The sequence below is a fragment of the Athene noctua genome, chromosome 17, assembly GCF_965140245.1.
Source record: "Athene noctua chromosome 17, bAthNoc1.hap1.1, whole genome shotgun sequence".
Lineage (NCBI taxonomy): Eukaryota > Metazoa > Chordata > Aves > Strigiformes > Strigidae > Athene > Athene noctua.
The window spans coordinates 10,967,361-10,984,741 of record NC_134053.1 but is presented as its reverse complement, the minus strand read 5'-3'; the positions used below and the strand labels follow the sequence as shown (position 1 = coordinate 10,984,741).

The window sequence follows — 17,381 nt, the reverse complement described above, 5'->3', positions numbered from 1 at the left end:
AAGCAGACATTGAAAATTCTGCATTTCATTATTCATTAGAATTCATTATTTTAGTCTTCAGAAGTTTCTGAAATGGGAATCAGAGGAGTCTGCCTTTAACTCCAGAAAGACGTGTAAATTCTCATGAATATCAACAAAATACTGGTAATTCCTTGATAGTTTTAGATATATAAATAGATGTACATCTACAGTATAAAATATTCAAACCTCTTCTCTTGCCACAGATTTCAAATAAGTATAGCTGACACCTTGGTTCTCTCAGGTTCTTAAAGGTTACACATAAGCAGAATAATAATCCAGTCGTCATCTTCTGTAACAGCTCAGTCATTCCAAGCTCAAGACTCTTCACAACATTAAAAGCTTGATATGCATCACTAATGGAACAGAGTCATGATTCTCCTAATCTTAAAGACTGAGAAACTGTAGTCAATAGCATAAAACCAGAAGAGGTTACATACTCCTGCACTGGAGTAACAATTAAGAACAAATAATCAACCTGACTCAACTCCATTACAGGAAAGTAAGTCCACTGTCCTGAACACAGTCCTATATCTTAGTCAGGAATCAGTGATTTTCAGGCAGTTTAGGTGGCTTTCCTTTTCTAATGTGAAGGCGGCTTAACAGAATTTAATTTTATAGAGCTCAACTTCACTTTTTCTATCAGATATTATACACATGCTGAAAAGGTTCTGAATCCACTGACATACAGTTTAAAGACAGCACTTCCCAAAGAATTATTTTGCTAGTGCTTTTAATACCCAGATAAATAGGAAATATCTTGAATCTTAGACTGAAGTACCTTGCTCACCTACAGTAGCTCCTGGTTCCAATGAATTCTGACTGTGACTTGGAAAGTTGGGTGTTGCTGCAGTAAAAGGTAATACAGGATCTGGCACTGCCACCACTGGATTAGTGCTGACAGGAGTTGGCTGAATAACACTGACAGGAGTAGAGGTAGGAGAAAGAATCAAATGTTGAACTGGGTCTCGGTATTCTGAGAGATCAATTCTCTTTCCCAGACTGGGTCGAGGAGGATCACATGTTGTAAGGTGGTGATACATGGCAAGTAAAGCTTCTCCTAAACACTTCCACCTGCATGTGGAAACACAGTGGCATCACAACTTCATTAATTCTTGTCACATTTTCTAAATTGTATTTACAAACCGAACAGCATTCAACATTGTTTTTCTCCAACAGCTAGAGCAGCTGTTCAGTGGGAGAGCGATACATGTTTGAGTGTCACAGTCTGTCCCATGACTAGAAAAACTGGAGAGTATCTTTTTGTATTTTCTGTCACATGGACCACTGACAATTTCAGGCCTGGAACGGAGGTCCTTAGGAGCTTTTCTTCTAGAATACACCACTCAGAAAAACAAGAAGAAATGTAGCAGCAGACAAAAGTTTTCAGAGGAAACTAGTGAGTTGGTTGCAGTAGGAAGGAAATGGGAGTAAATAATGTACCTAATCTCAGAAAATGTCTCTAACAAAAAAGGTCTGTGCAGTAGTTGCTGAGGAAATTACTCTATACTGAACCCTAAAAGTAGTGTCAAAGTAACCATTTTCAGGTTCTGCATTCAAACAACAAGAAAAGAATCTGACCCTTATCCACAAGTAGAAACAACTTCTCTGCAATAGGACCTACATGCGGAGTCCATTAATATTCCAGAAAAATATGTGCATAAAAAACCCAAACCAAAACCCAATCCTTTATGCCTTAATAAGGACATATATAACAACTTATTAGCATTCTTATATCTTGCTGTAAATAAAGAACTGTAATTTTTTCTGAGTTTCCATTATCCCAATAGTAAAAACATTTTTTAAAAAGCTAAAATTTTGAAGTTCATATACAAATTAGTCATATATGAAAAATCTAATAATACAGTTAGAATGACTGCTAAATTCTTTTTTTTTTTTAACATCACTGGTTTTAATTCAAAGGTTGAAAACTGATAAATATGGAGTTTATGCTAAAATTGTTAAGCACACCAGACCAATTTATAAACTCATAAAATATGAAAACATTGGGGGGTTGGTCTGTTTTTACAAGAAAAAAAAAGTTTTCTGAAGAAATCTGCAGTGCATCATAATTGTCAGCATAAGCGGCTTCAGAGAAATTTTTTAAAAAGAGAAAATAAGATGACATACGTGAAAAAGGGAATTGGCTGGATCAGTCTGAGGTCTGGTTCTCGGTCACGCACTAACAAAGCTTGTCTTTTCTTACGTAGCTCCAGTGCTTCATCTATGATTCTTGCTGTTTCAGCTTCACTCACATTTACATTATGGATAGACATGTCACTAAGAAATAATAAGAAATGAAGAGAAACTGAAGTGTGTGTTTGTTGGTTTGTTTTGTTTTGTTTGTTTTTTTTAAAGCCTGGGGAGATTCATTTGATATCCTCCTATAATGTAACCAAAATAAAGTGTTAAAACAAGCGTTCAAATACCATTATGTTACAAATTTTATAGCGTGCATATTAGAAGAGTTCACCATCTGAAACCTTTGTTCTGCCTTAAAAATTAAGAGATAAAGGGAGATTGTCCTATTTTGTTTTCCAAACACTGAGAAATGAAAGGAAAGCTGGAGATTTTGGTTTCTGGGACAGAAGCTTTTGGTTCAGAAAAAAAATTTACAGCTGAGAAATTCCTTTCACTCTGAAGTGCTGTTTTGAGGAATTCATGTCATCATAAATAAAATTTGGAGTTGAAAATTGTCTTGTATAGTCTGAGTCTAAGAACGAATTCTTGAAAGTGAAAAATAATCCACTTTTTCAGAGATATCACAATGCAGAAATAAAAAGCAAGTGGCTAAAAGCCCTGGCTTAGTTCAGCATGTAAGTCATTTTAAGAGCCAGACCTAAGGCAGCTTAACAAATCAAGGTCTCTATGACTAAACAGGACTTTCTTTTAAAGGTTTACTGCTATACATAGAATCCTACAGCCTTAAAATTTAAGTTATCCTTTCTCTTCTTTATCTTCTAAATACTCAGTATTTTCACACTTTAGATGTTCTAGTATAGTAGTCTAAAATGTTAAACATGTTTTTGACTGGTTTACTGCGTACCTTAAGGATGCATGTTAGCATACACATTCCACTTCCATTTACTACACACAACTTACACAGGGTACTGATGTTATCTGCATATGCAGCAATTACTGTATTCAGTGAGAATGAACTATAATTAAACTAAAAATTTAACTTCTTTCTTGAATTCTGCTGACCATCACAGCAACATATTACAGTATCAGAAGCAGCTTTGATGCTGCATGGTCAATTAACTTACAAAGATCCTGTAAATTCTATGGGTCTCTACTTTCTTTTCCCACTTTCCTTCTACCCACTCATACTATAAAATCCACACAGAAAGGGACAGTCTCCTTTGCAGAGCTACACGATACCAAATTTTTACTAAAAGTTTTACATATTGCAAATAAAAAAGTAATAATAAAGGACTAAAATCTCAAACATAATATTGCAAAGTATTTTCAGAGTTGCAGTGGTCTGAAAGCTTAATAAACTAAGAATTTCAGCATCTTGGGTACTAGTGAAACATACAAAGTCTTCTGGCTGTTCTCATTTGTCAATGAAAATCAGCAAGACTCCCTGAAACATACTGATATGAGAAAATTGTATCAAGTCCTAAATTTGTAACAGCTTGGAAAAGCAGTAATGTGTGGGGTTTTGGTTTTCGTTGGGTTTTTTTTCTGCTTTTTAATTAGGAAAAGAAAACGAAAATGAATGCTGGAAATATCAGCTGCAAATAAGTGAAATAAAACAAAAGATGATCACAAGAGATCTAGGTATTTGCAGTAGCAAATGGATTTTTTTGACCCTTTTACCTCCCTCCTGAAGTAATTACTGAAGATTATTCTGTCTGCAGCACCAACACTTAACATTGCTTTATTATTTATAAGGCAGGTCAGCAAGATATTGTTATAGCTTAAAGCACTGTATCTCACCAGCTTTTCTGAACTACCCCAAACCCAAAATTTATGCTCCAAATGCAGTATATACTACAAGATGACATTCACCATTTGAGGAACATCCTTAAGGAATCTTTCCGGAGGCAAGGCTGCTCCTCAAAGATCTTCTCCTTCAGAACCAGTCCTTTGCTATATAGACAGTCTTTTTCCAGAGCTTTGCAGATAAAGTACAAACATGCTGACAAAGAAACAAATCAAATGGTCAATTGCTGCTTTGGTTCATTCAAAGCTCCCATTTCTGGACTTCATATACACCACAGAACTCCAACTAAATATAACATTTACATAAATGAGACCAGTAGCTTCGTAACATGTCAAATAATTCCACGCATACAGTTAAAATAATCTGTAATGTCTTCCCAAGTATTATATCCAGACGAAGAATATAATTAATTTTGTTTAAAAGATATACTGCAAACATTGTTTATTTACTTTCAAGACTCCATTCCTGCATAAAAGAAATGAGAATCATAAAGCAGAAACACAATCATTTACCATTTTCATGTTATCAAATGTCTTAACTACAGATTCCATTAGTGTAACAAGCAATGTATCCCACCAGTTCTTCACTTGTGTGGGAAATTACATGAAGAGAATTAGGACCATTCCAGTAGGACAAGCCTAAGGGATCAGATTCAACATTTCTGCCATCTAGCAACTTCTCTCCTAAACTTCCTTTGAATCAGCTCATCACTGGATATTACTCAAATATAAAATCTTAGGGTCAGTTGTATCAACTGCCGTAACTACAATTAATCATACTAGGCTATTAATTAGACTGTAGTTTTATACCCAAATCCTGGAACCATGTAGCTGGGAATAACCAGACAGACAAAATCAGCATATGTTGAAAGGCGAAAGAACAGTCTACAGCGAAACTTCTTGCAGAGGCTGTGATCTAAGAGACCACAGGCATTTGTTTTTTGGGTAACCAGAATTGATACAAACCATCATACTTCATCATGAAATAAAAAATCTCTGTGATGATGTAGAAGTCTCTATCACACCCTAATGTACTGCTTATGCAAGATACACTTTCTCCTACACAATTGCACTGTTACAGTTTTTTACTGATATGTAAAATTACACATATCTTGAGAAAATTTTTTGGTGTACTGTACTTACTTGTGTAGTCACTGAGTGTGTACAAGATGGTGATAAGGTTATCTAAACAAGGCCAGTGATCAGGATTACACCTGAGACCTTCTTCAAAAGCATGACGAGCCAAAGGTAGGCGGATTAGTTTTATTGCCACACGACCAATTTTGTACCATAGGTTGACATCAGTAGAGTCTAGCATTACAGCCTAGAAAGCATAGCAAACAATATTATTCACATTTCAGACATGCATATCAACTTGTCTGCAGGGATTGGCACTGCTTTAGTTTTCAGCAGGGTCACTACTGATTTGGGGACTGAATGGTGGACCAGTTACATCACATGTAACATCAGAAAGCACACAGAATTCATATGTACGTTCAAATGATGTATGCTGAAAGGTGTACATCTATATTCTGGCAAGGTTTTGCAAACATTGAGGCTGCAGTGTTTTATTTTAGCTGTGCTGTACCTCCAAATAAAACTCCATAGCTGTCTCTAAGTCATCCCGTTGTGCTGCCAGTTGTGCTAGGTTTTTATAGGTGGAATATTTTAACATCAAGCCTGGATGTTTCAGCCCTTCTTTCTCATCACCAGAAAGAACGGCCTAGAAATGATAAAATAAATGCAATGTGAGCATTAGGAATTAGACAAGTAAAAAGAACAGCAAGCAACTTGCCAGTTGCCAACACTGACATTTCTAATTAGCCAATAAGAAATGAAGTAATACAAAATATAATAAAAACAGTTTCTAGAGTTTCACTCTCTAAAGGTCACTGACCTCTCGCAGAAGACGAATCTCAAGCAGCTCATGATAAGCTTTAGCAGACTCTTCAAATCGGTCATGTTTCTGAAGATCCAAAGCTTTGTGGTACAAAGCAAAAGCTTCTGCTTCCTGTGGTTTAAAAAAGTAGAACATATTTTGTAGGGCAACTTTATTATTTATACTTAGTACAATATACTTATATTTAATATCAGTAGTTTCACACTTTTAATACTTTCTCCTATGTAGCAGTCCACACCCAGACTAGTAGAACACGAGTCTTATGGACCTAAGAGAACTCATTTTGAGTGAAGTTTTAGCTTGCTGGAGGAAGGTTCAAGAGATAAGATGATAACATAACTTTCTTGAAAACAAAAAATTATGGTTGAACAATCCCTGCAATGAGGGGACAAAATTCCCATCAAGATAAAACTTCATTAAGAAAACTGTGGGTTTACTTACTTGAGCTTCCTTTGTCTGTGTTTTATGACTTTTGAAGGTACCTTCATAGTCATCCTCAATCGTGGAGCTCGCATTCAGTGCTGCGATTCGAATCTGGAATGACAGTCAGGTGCAACAAGAAATGTTACATCTACATGTGCCCTAGCTTCCCTTGCAAACTGCATTTTTGTTTTGTTTTTTTACTTTACTTGGTAAATTGACAATACTGAGACCTCTACATAAAGTTACAAGAACTGTAATGAATTTAGTCATCACTAATTGCAAATAGTAAAATATCAAAACAATTCCCCCCCGCTAAAATCAGCTGAAAAAACAGAATTTCAAGTGCCTTGCAAGCAACAGCTACCCTACCACAGACATGTGCATTATAGTGAATTTTATTCATATTCTTAAATTTACCAATAACTACAATCACTCCAAAACCATTGTTCTCATTATGCCAATTTATTCTTAGTCCTTGGGAAAGAGAAAATTTTCAATTTTATTTCTACCAAAACATCTCAAAAATCATCCCAATAAACCCTTACCATGTTCACAGCTGTTCACACTGTCTTTGTCCAGGATTAGGAGGAAGGGCCTAATACAAACAGGTCTGGAAAGCAAACAGGATTACAATTATTTATTCTGTCCATAAAGCAAGCCTTCAGAAGTAAAAAACAGGCTGGGAATACTTTAATCAATAACCAATTAACTGTCCTATGTCATCACCACCCCATGCCAAGAGATAAATTGCCCTACCATATAGGGACAATAACGTTAAAGTGAATTTTGACTCGAGACAGAGAATGAAATCAAAGTTAAGCACATTCATTACTTCAGGATGGCTTTCAAGACTCATAGTGGTGAAGGCAGAGCAGAAGTACTGGCAATGTACTTAGAGCTGTAAGGTTATTCAGTTACTGTATAATATTTAATGAACATACATTATATTAACAATGTTACAACATGAATCCCTTTAATGACAAAAGCTAAAACCAAAACAGTTTCTTGAATATTCTGGTATTTTATGAGCATGAACCATTATAGCTTATGAGTTCATCTTCACTTACTTTAAAAAAAAAAATTAAGTTCCTGCACCTTTTATCTATAGCACAAACCAGAGTGCTCTCTCATATCTAGAAACCACAGCACTTATGGATATTTACAGAACAGGAAAGGAAAAAAATGGAATGTTATCTGTGTCAGACTGACTTTGCAGCAGGCCATAGCAGCTAGTCAACCCATTGCTCAAAATACTGTCTGCGCCTGGAAATTCCTCTGATTAAAAATGGTTTCATTACTGCTATCCCTGATAGAACAGAACCAGTGTTTATAACATTGGTATCTTTTCTGAGTATGCTGACCAACTTCTACAGACAACCTCTAAAGCAAAAGCAAGTTACAGCTACTGCATATGCACTTGGACCTATTAGATATACACAAACAAAGAAACTGAACGTTTACTAACCAGTATTTCCTCATTCTGAAGGAAGGATACTAACATTTCCAGACTTTTTACCACTGATAAAGAGTTTAAAGGGGGAAATACATATTTATAACCTGTAAGTCATTTTTCCTCATAACTAAACCCATAGTTTATATTCTATTAACATTATGTCAGTAAAGGCAAAAAATGTGAAAGAGTTCTGGGCTGCTTCTTCAGACAAGCTTCACTGCTACATGAAAAACCTTCCCATCAACTCAAACAAAAAGATGACGCATGCAAGACAGGCTAAAAACACTCTTTAATACTGGAGACCACATTAATAGAAAAGTAAGTCCAGAATTAACCACAGCAGGAAGCAGTGGGAGTTTTGAACTATAGGCTGAATTAACTCATACATCATCATGATTAGTTCTGCATGTAGAGAAAAAGCTTTGACAGGAAGTTCATTCATTCAGCAATGATATTTTGCTTGCCCATGCACCACTTACTTTCCACGCTCGCAGCTAAATCAGACTGACAACTGCATAGCAATAAAGAATTTTTAAGTCACTAAACAAACATTAACAAAAGCTCAAATCTCTTTCAAGACAAGACTACCTCGTCTACTTTGCATATGGAGAACATAAATGCACAGAGATTAACGGTTATCTCTTTCAGAAATATTGAACACCTCAGGTTTTGACTGAAAGTACAAATGCTTATGACATCTAAATAAATAAGACTGTATTATCCCAAACCAATTACATATATAAACCAAGTGTTTTTAAGTTCACTTACAAATATGCCTGTATTCAGAAATATGCTCGAGTCTTTTGCTGAATCCACATAATCTTGCTCAAGGCAGCAGAGGAAGTCAGGAGGAGAGACTACAGTCAAGAGTTTACTTCCGTGACCGGACTGTCAATGAAACTGCAACTACAGAAAACGTGGGGAAACAATTTTAATTCTAATTTTTATTTATATAGCACCTCTCCTCTCTGGTGTTTACAAGTTGAGAGAGCACAACCGAACAGAACAGTGTAATGCTTTTGAAAAACAGGACAAGAATATTGCCTCCTCACAACTTTTATACTGGTGTGTCAGGCAGGTAGAGGGTTTGTTTCATTTTTTTTTTTTTTTAAACCAGGTACTGTACATGGCTGCAAACCTAACTGGACTGAGTTACAAGTGTCATATCATCTAGGAATTAAGTATGTCACTACAAGCACTTCCAGTAGAACATAGCTATATCCATTCGGTAGGAAAAAAAGAATTAGCCTTAACCAGTTTGAATTTTTTCAGTTACAAGTGTCCCAGCTCTAAATTTGTGGCTACGACAGGTGAGCACATCCTCAAAAGGCAACAGTATCTCTTTAAAGCCCTTTGGCTTCAAAATCCTACCTTCTTTTACCTTAGTGGTTTAAAACATGTAAGAAAATTTCAAACGCCAGCTCTTGTTCTCAGGGTTTGTGTGATTCTCAACTTCGAAACAAGACACAATGGGAGTGACTTGAGCTTTCTTGGCTTTTGTTGCCGTTGCTACGCTTGGGATCCATACACTACAAATACACATTTGTTTAAAGAAAATCACTTGATTTATTTTTGTTGTTGTTTTGGGGTTTTGTTTTTAACAATGCAAAGATCACCGCCGCCGCATTTTAGCAAAATCCGTTTTTACCGAAATACGGCCCCTTTCCGCCCAGAGGAGCGTGGACGCCTCTCCCGCTCCCTGCCAGGCTCCGCTCCCGCAGGGGGGCACAAAGGGCCGGGAGGAGGCGGGCGCCGGAGGGAGCCCACGCTTGCCTCTGCCCGGGCCCCGTGGAGGGGAGCAGGCGAGGCCCCGCCGCCTCGGGCCGGGCTCTCGCAGCCCCCCCCGGCGGTCTCCCCGGGGCAGGGCCAAAGCCCCGCAGCCCCTCGGGCCGCTCGGGGGGCCGGGGCGGACGGGACACTCACCTCGCGGGGCCGCCCCCGGAGTGCCGGCGCTGCTCCCGGCCGGCGGGGCGCGGCCGCCGCGGGGCTCCCGGAGCGGCTCCCTCAGGCGAGCGGCGGCTCCCCGGAGACGCGGCCTCCCGGCGGTCTCCACGGCAACCTCCTCTGCACCCCCGGAACCCCGCGCGCCAATAAAGAGGCTGCTCATTGGCCGGGACGCCGTTCCTCAGGCCGCCAATCGGAACGCTGGGGCCAGGGAGGCGCGGGGGGGCGGGCGCGGGCGCGGCCGCAGATGGGGCTGGCGGGGCCTGTCCTGGTGCGGGCCGTGTGTGAAAGCTGAAATGAGCTCCGGGTGCCCTGCCAGGTGGTCCCGAAGGTACTGCTTTTCCCCAAGGCTTGCCGTGGCGCCAGCTGGAGAGGGGAGCATCCCTGGGAGGGTTTCTGTGGGATGGGAGGCAGCCGCCCAACCCCAAACTATAACTGCAAATGCTCCTCCTAGAAATTATTTTGTTTAACTGTAAAGTGATCGTATTGCAGCGAGTCTTGAGAAAGGCGTGCCATCTGCAGCCCGGCAGCAGCCTCGGAGCAGACAGGAGGGCATGCGCGGGCCCTGCTCCATCTGCGGGAGATAAGCACGTGCTTAAAGCCACCTCTTGTTACGGGTCCCGACCCACCCTCAAGCACTTCACTGAATCACCGTAAGGAAGAGTCCTCTTCGCCCCCAAAGTATGAATTCTGGGGTCCCATCTGTGGGGGGAAATAATACCCGTGTTTCTGTCATGACAAACTAAGAACAGGGTTGCCACGAACAGCAGCACCACACTGTTGTGCTCGGAGAATATCTTCCAGCGTTACTGTGATTCTGCGTCAGTAGTGTCCTTCAGCGTGCCCAGGGCCTCACTGGTCCTCCTCTCCAGTAAACACCCAGAAAGACTGTCCACAGTTCAAAGGTTGATGCTAAGAAATGGTTACACAGTGTTCAAAATCGGGTTGTTACCTTTGAATTTGCAAACATGCCTACGCAGAATTCTCAAACAAACCAACAGAGGCCATTTCTGGGAGCAGAAATATTAATCAGCCTTAGGAGGTTAAGTCTGGGAGATTACAGAATCAGTTCAATGGTAAAACAATCTACTATATCTGGGAGATACTAAATGCAGATGTCAGGCAGTCTCCATATGAAGCAGGACAATCTGCAGGTAGCATTCAAGGGAAAGGAATTTTCTAACATTATTGCTGGGCCCTAGATAGGGATAGTGTATCAGATTTTCTCCAACTAGAGAACAGAAGCCACAGAGATACGTTTCCTGCTTCTGTTGGTTTCTGTAGGGTGGGTTTCAGGGGCTGCACAGCGCCTTTGCAGGGCCTCCTCAAGCCCTAAAATCTTTTATGAACCTATTCTAACAGTAGTTCAGTGGAGTAAACATAGACTATCTCTTCAGATAAACATGAACATAAAAAGTATATTCACCACCATCAGTTTATGAAGGGAAGCAGCCAGCTGCAAGCTCACAGGACTCGGAGAATCTCATTCTGTGCTGACAATACCCAGCCCCAAAAAAGGATCTATTGTCTCAGATCGAGGCATAAACAAATCATAACCAAATGATCCTTTCATTAATATTTTAACTGCTCTTATAAAAGAAAGCTCAAAGTCCATGAACCATAAAATTCTCAAGATGAGCCAGCGCTTTTGCCGTGATTTTGCATTATTCTAGGCCATTTTGTCAGATAACAACAGAATGCAGACACAACATGGAAATGGGTGGGAAAGTCACACTGAGGACCCATTTTATTCAGATATGGCATACTCTTTTCTAAGCTTTCCCTCTCCTCCTAACTCTTCCTGCTCAGCTCTGCAATGCTGGGAAAGGTGCTCCCAGGCAAGAGCCCATGCAGGGAGCAGCCAAGGGCAAGCAGGAGGGGAAGGCACAGAGCCTGTGGCAGCGTCTAGCAGTGGCCAACACAGCCTGAAAAAGGAGCATGGGGGCACAGAGCAGAGCAGGGTTTCTCTAAAGGAAACAAAGGCTTTGGTAAGAGTTTGTGTTTGTTCCTTCATGAGATAGAAGGACCTCCAGGAAATGAGCCATCTACAGATCAGAATTAAAGCAACATTATTTTCTGGATTTGAGTATTCATCTTCAAGCTGGTCAAGCCCTTTTGCAAACCAGGGCTGTCCACCCACTTCCCTGCAACATGATACTCCCAAGTTACACGTGTCTCAGACTCAGTTCACCTACCTGTTTCCTGAGTTTCAAAAACTTTTAGTTGAAAAGACCTCCTCAGAAAGTACAGGGACCTGGGCAACCATGGTACCTGGCTCCAAGCACCAGGAGCTAAAAACCCCCAACATCGTAAGTCAATAAACTGACACTTAAAAGAGGCTTTGATACATTTTATTAACCAGATAAGGTGTAGCCCCCCCCATAGCCCGATACACAAATCTGTGTTTGGTATTACAGTCCTGACAGATTTTGCAAACAGAGAAGATGTTTATGCTGCATAGGGAACAACCAACTTCAAATGGTAATTAGAAGGAATATTTTCAACTGTCTTGAATCCTCAAGTCATAAATAAAACTCCAATCAGAATGACAAAGAAGCGCAGAAGCAACCTTCAGCCTTGAGTTCCCATGGATCTCCATATCCAAGGGCATGCTCTCAGTTCCTCTGAGCTCCCCATCTGCGACCTCAGCAAGTCACACAGTGGAAAGGAAACTCATGAATGTTTTCATTACCAGTGGAAGGCAGAGATAACATTATACATAAAAAGTACTATCTTTTTAAAAAATAAAATTCCATGTGTATTCCAGTTATAAATGGAGGGAGCACATGGGTCCTAAAAACCCAAATCACTTCCCCACAGGGACAGTGAGCTGAAAACACCAGCCACAGAACACAGCGAGATGCTGTATCATCCCAAAACTCCCTGTAGCAGCAGGGTGAGGAAAAGTATTTTGAAAAACTGAGTGAATAACAAGAATTAAAACTGGCCGTGAACCTTCAAAATATTTTCCTGTAGCACAGTGCAATTCTCCACAAGAAACTCCTTCCTCTACATGCTGCCGTGACCACACAAACATTCATCCATGAAAATCCTGTGGACAAGTAACACTTTGTAGAAGCAGCTACCAGGGGTGGCCACAGTATAGCACAGAGCACAATATCTGACATGAGCCTTCAAGAAACAATTATACAAATCCATAAACTTCCATTCCAATAATCACCTCTTTGCAGAAGAGGCTTTTGGGGAGCCTGAAAAGAGAATTTGACTTCCAGGTATTCTCAGCCAGCCTGGGGCCCTTCTGCTGCCACAGAGAAACAGAAAGAAGGATCTTTCTGCCTTTCAAAGTATGAGGAAATCTGGATGAACACAAGAACCTCTCTGGTCCTCAATAAAGCCAAATCTATTCTGGAATTAAACTTCTTGCTGCTAAAAGACAGCTTTGTCTAGGCCCATGTATGGCCATCACCAGACTGCAATGGCTTTGCCATGGGCACCAGGAGAGCCTTTGGGCTACGAGACAGGCTTGAGACAAAGACCTTGAACTATTTTAGTAACATCAGTATAGCTGATTGCCCCACTCTTCAGCTTTGTGTGCAAAGGATGCAAAGACGAAAGTGAATCATAGAGGTGAATGTGCAGAGCTACACAGATTTGATCATAAGAGGAAGCAAGTAGATAGATGGAGCTGGTCATCTCTGGGTTGTCTTCATCGTTGCTTTGTTCGAACTGGCCGCTCAAGAGATCACAGGAACGTCATGACTGTTCTGTTCTTCCCGATCTGCCAGGGCTCCAGTGGGTAGAAGCGGATGATAATCCTTTTTTTGGATATAAGAGCAAAAATGCAGTGGACAGGAAACATCATTTTATGATTAAATATTATCCTTGTCCAGTTTGCAACAAGGTAGAAAATCTGCACTAAGCTCTTGCTGGCTCACACTTCACAATGCCAATTTAACAGAAGCAAAAATAAGCTGTGCACAGGCAGGATACAAACAGGTGCCAGACTTCATCCACACAAGCTGAAAAGCAGACTGAATTTCAACAATGTATATACAAGATACTTGTCCATTTCAGAAGGACCCAAGCAGCTCATAATCTTGTTGGGTATTTACCCTGACAGCACCCAAGAGGCAGGGAAATGCTATCACTGTCCTTGGGGAGTCGGGGGTGAGGGGCAGAGGGGCATGGCTTACCTTCAGGAACAGCCTTGTTCCAGCATTTGGCGTGGCGATCCCACTGGGGAGCTCTACCGATACCCACGGGGTTTTGCACCAGTTACAGCAACTGGAACTGCTCATCCTCAGAGAACAGTACATCCCAGAGTGTTTAACAAGTGCACACCGGTCTGTGGTTTTATCTGGACCTAAACCTTATGTCTGGGATTCGGCATCCAGGAGCACTTAACGTTTGTGATGTACTCTTGGATCTGTATTGCACCTCCATGTCATGGGGGCCACGGGAACCCCCACCACCATCACGCTGAACACCTTCCTGTACTTTTTCTGCCGTTCCACGTATTCACAGACCACAGCAGCCTGACAGAAGAGGCGCTCTCCCTCTCCCTGCCCCCGGGGCGGGCACGGTGTGTAAGCCCCCGGGCCGAGGGGGTGCCGCGGTAGAGCCCCGGGGCAGGCCGAGCCCCGGGCCGGGCCCGCACTCACCGCTCGGGGCCGAGGCCCAGCTGCGCCGTCAGGACGTCGAAGAAGCGGGCGCTGTGCCGCTGGTTCTGCTCCGCCGAGCCCACCACGCCGATGGAGGAGACGAGCAGCTGGGCGCAGGGCTCGGCCGAGCCCGCCACCACCATGGGCAGCCCGCTCCGCACCGTCACGTTCACCCGCTGCCGGCACAGGCACCGTCAGTCACCGCCCCGGCCGCCCCGGCCCCGCCGCCCCGGCCCCGCCGCCCCGGCTCCGCGCTCACCTCCGCCGGCTTGCCCAAGATGTCGGCGGCGGCGGCGCACAGCTCCTGGGCCAGCCCCGGCGGCAGCCGGCTGCCCGGCAGGCTGGTCTCCAGCTCCACGAACGGCATGGCGACACGGCCCGGCGCCCCGCTGCCCGCACCGCCTCGGCCCGGCCGCCCGCCCGGCCCGGCCCGGCCCCCGCTCCGCCCCCGGGGCGGCCTGGGCAGCCGAGCCCCGGCGCGGGGGAGGCAGCAGCCGGGCCGTGCACCGTCCCTGCAGCCCCCGGGCCTGCCTCCAGCAACACGGTCATAGAATCATGGACTCATGGAATGGTTTGGGCTGGAAGGGGCCTTAAAGATCGCCTGGTTCCACCCCCCTGCCCTGGGCAGGGACACCTTCCACTAGCCCAGGTTGCCCAAAGCCTCGTCCAGCCTGGCCTGGAACACTGCCAGGGAGGGGGCAGCCACAGCTGCTCTGGGAAACCTGTGCCAGGGCCTCACCACCCTCACAGGAAAGAATTTCTTCCTTAGATCTAATTTAAATCCATCCACTTTCAGTTTAAAATCACTACATCTCCTGATAAAGAGTCCCTCCCCACCTTCCCTGTAGCTCCTTTAAGCCCTGGAAGGCTGCTCTAAGGTCTACCTGGAGCCTTCTCTTCTCCAGCTGAACCCCCACAACTCTCTCAGCCTGTCCTCACAGGGGAGGTGCTGCAGCCCTCCATCATCTTTGTGGCCTCCTCTGGACCCACTCAACCAGATCCATGTCCTTCTGATGTTGGTGCCCCCAGAGCTGGACACAGGACTCCAGGTGGGGTCTCACCAGAGCAGAGCAGAGGGGGCGAATCCCCTCCCTCGCCCTGCTGCCCACACTGCTCTGGGTGCAGCCCAGGACACGGTTGGCTTTCTGGGCTGCGAGCGCACGTTGCTGGCTCACAGGCAGTTTTCCATCCACCAATACCCCCAAGCCCTTCTCCGCAGGGCTGCTCTCCACCCACTCCTCGCCCAGCCTGTGTCTGTGCTTGGCATTGCCCCGACCCATGGGCAGGACCCTGCACTTGGCCTTGTTGAACTCCATGAGGTTGGCACGGCCCCACCTCTCCAGCCTGTCCAGGTCCCTCTGGATGGCACATCCCCTCCCTCCAGCGTGTGACCGCCCCACACAGCTCGGTGTCGTTGGCAAACTGCTGAGGGTGCCTCGATCCCGCTGCCTGTGTCACCAACAAAGATGTTGAACGGTGCCAGTCCCAACACCGACCCCTGAGGAACGTCACTCGTCACTGCTCTCCACTTGGACATCGAGTCATTAACTGCAACTCTTTGAGTGCGACCATCCAGCCAATTCCTGATCCACCGAGTGCTCCATCTGTCACATCCACATCTCTCCAATTTAGAGACAAGGATGTTGTGCAGGACAGCCTCAAAAGCTTTGCACAAGTCCAGGTAGATGACATCAGTTGTTCTTCCCTTATCCACCAGCACTGTAACCCCATCATAGAAGGTCATCAAATTCTTCAGGCACGATTTCCCCTTAGTGAAGCCATGCTGGCTGTCATCAATCACTTCCTTATTTTCTGGTGCACAACTTCCAGGGGGATCTGCTCCATGATCTTATTGGGCACAGAGGTGAGACTAACTGGCCTGTGGTTCCCCAGGTCATCTTTATTTCCCTTTTTAAAAATGGGGGTTATGTTTCCCCTTTTCCAGTCAGCGGGAACTTCACCAGACTGACACAACTTCTCGAATATGATGGATGGTGGCTTAGTCACTTCATCTGACGGTTCCCTCAGGATCCACCAATGCATCTTACCAGGTCCCATGGACTTTCAGGTTCCTTGGATGGTCTCAAACGTGATCTACTACAGTGGGTGGTTCTTCCTTCTCCTAGTGCCCACTTTTGCCTTTGCATCTTGGGCGGTGTGGCTGGAGCTCTTGCCAGTGAAGACTGAAGCAAAAACATCATGGCATACCTCAGCCTTCTTCATATTCCATATGACCAAGTCTCCCTTTTCTGTCCAGAGATTGCCCACATTTTCCCTAGTCTTCCTTTCATCACAGTCTACCTATAAAAGCTTCTTTTGTTGCCCTTGATGTCCCTGCCAGATTTAATTCAATAAGGGCTTTGACCTTCCTAACCTGATCCTTGGCTACTAGGACAGTTTCTCTGTGTTCCTCCCAGGCTACCGGTCCTTTTTTCCACCCTCTGTAGGCTTCCTTTTTATGACAACGAGGGTCTTGCGCTCTCCTTCACCCAGGTATGGCTTTAGGTTTTCTCTGTTCCCCCTGAATTGCATCAGCTGGCTTTTGCCCCTTTGATTTTTACAGTGTGTGTTGCTGGGATATATATTAGAGACTGTAAGAGCAAAAAAGTACATCTCACGGACAGAAGGTGTCCTGGTTCAGCTAGGATAGGGTTAAGTTTGCCCAGCAGAGAGGGGGAAAGGGATCTCCAGCTGGGTTATTCATACCATACTGACATCAGGTCCGGGCATGGGAGCGCGGGAACTTTATCCTTTGTGGCTTTGGTGACAGGGAGCACGTGAGCGAGCTGTCTGTAACCATTGCAGTATTTCTCTGTATATCTTCTGTCTTGTTTACTGTTATTACTGTTTATCACTGTTGTCATTGCTACTGTTGTTGTTCAGATTGCTTATTACATTGTTGTATTAAATTTCCTTTTTTAACCCGGGGTTTGTGCCTCACTTCCAGCCTGACTGGCTGAGGGTGGGGGAGGGGCAACGGCAATGTGGTCTCCGGTCCCAGCAGGGCTTAAACCACCATAGAAGGGTAAAATGAGCTTTGAGAAGGTTCTTACTGCCAGTGGGAAGTAATTTC

The 17,381-nt window shown here is 43.8% G+C and overlaps 2 protein-coding genes across 5 annotated transcripts in view; both read right to left on the bottom strand.

Moving 5' to 3' along the window:
* Nucleotides 1-9,807, bottom strand: part of CABIN1 (calcineurin binding protein 1) — a 119,550-nt gene extending 109,743 nt beyond the window's left edge. For 3 of the 4 annotated variants that reach the window (XM_074921104.1, XM_074921107.1, XM_074921106.1), the window contains exons 1-10: nucleotides 9,666-9,807; nucleotides 8,511-8,648; nucleotides 6,835-6,899; nucleotides 6,308-6,400; nucleotides 5,864-5,977; nucleotides 5,555-5,689; nucleotides 5,110-5,290; nucleotides 4,033-4,162; nucleotides 2,149-2,298; nucleotides 800-1,092 (exon numbers count right to left, since the gene is read on the bottom strand). In XM_074921104.1, coding sequence (XP_074777205.1) covers nucleotides 800-1,092; nucleotides 2,149-2,298; nucleotides 4,033-4,162; nucleotides 5,110-5,290; nucleotides 5,555-5,689; nucleotides 5,864-5,977; nucleotides 6,308-6,400; nucleotides 6,835-6,837 — 1,099 coding nt within the window. In that variant the 5' untranslated portion in view covers nucleotides 6,838-6,899; nucleotides 8,511-8,648; nucleotides 9,666-9,807. The remainder of the gene's footprint in view (nucleotides 1-799; nucleotides 1,093-2,148; nucleotides 2,299-4,032; nucleotides 4,163-5,109; nucleotides 5,291-5,554; nucleotides 5,690-5,863; nucleotides 5,978-6,307; nucleotides 6,401-6,834; nucleotides 6,900-8,510; nucleotides 8,649-9,665) is intronic. The other variant, XM_074921105.1, reaches the window with a different exon arrangement.
* A 2,214-nt stretch (nucleotides 9,808-12,021) lies between these two features.
* Nucleotides 12,022-14,754, bottom strand: LOC141967573 (D-dopachrome decarboxylase). Its single transcript, XM_074921511.1, has 3 exons — nucleotides 14,568-14,754; nucleotides 14,309-14,484; nucleotides 12,022-13,462 (listed from the first exon to the last, which is right to left on the bottom strand). The coding sequence occupies exons 1-3, from the start codon at nucleotides 14,673-14,675 to the stop codon at nucleotides 13,390-13,392; spliced, it is 357 nt and encodes a 118-aa protein (XP_074777612.1). The 5' UTR covers nucleotides 14,676-14,754; the 3' UTR covers nucleotides 12,022-13,389.
* Nucleotides 14,755-17,381: the final 2,627 nt, after the last annotated feature.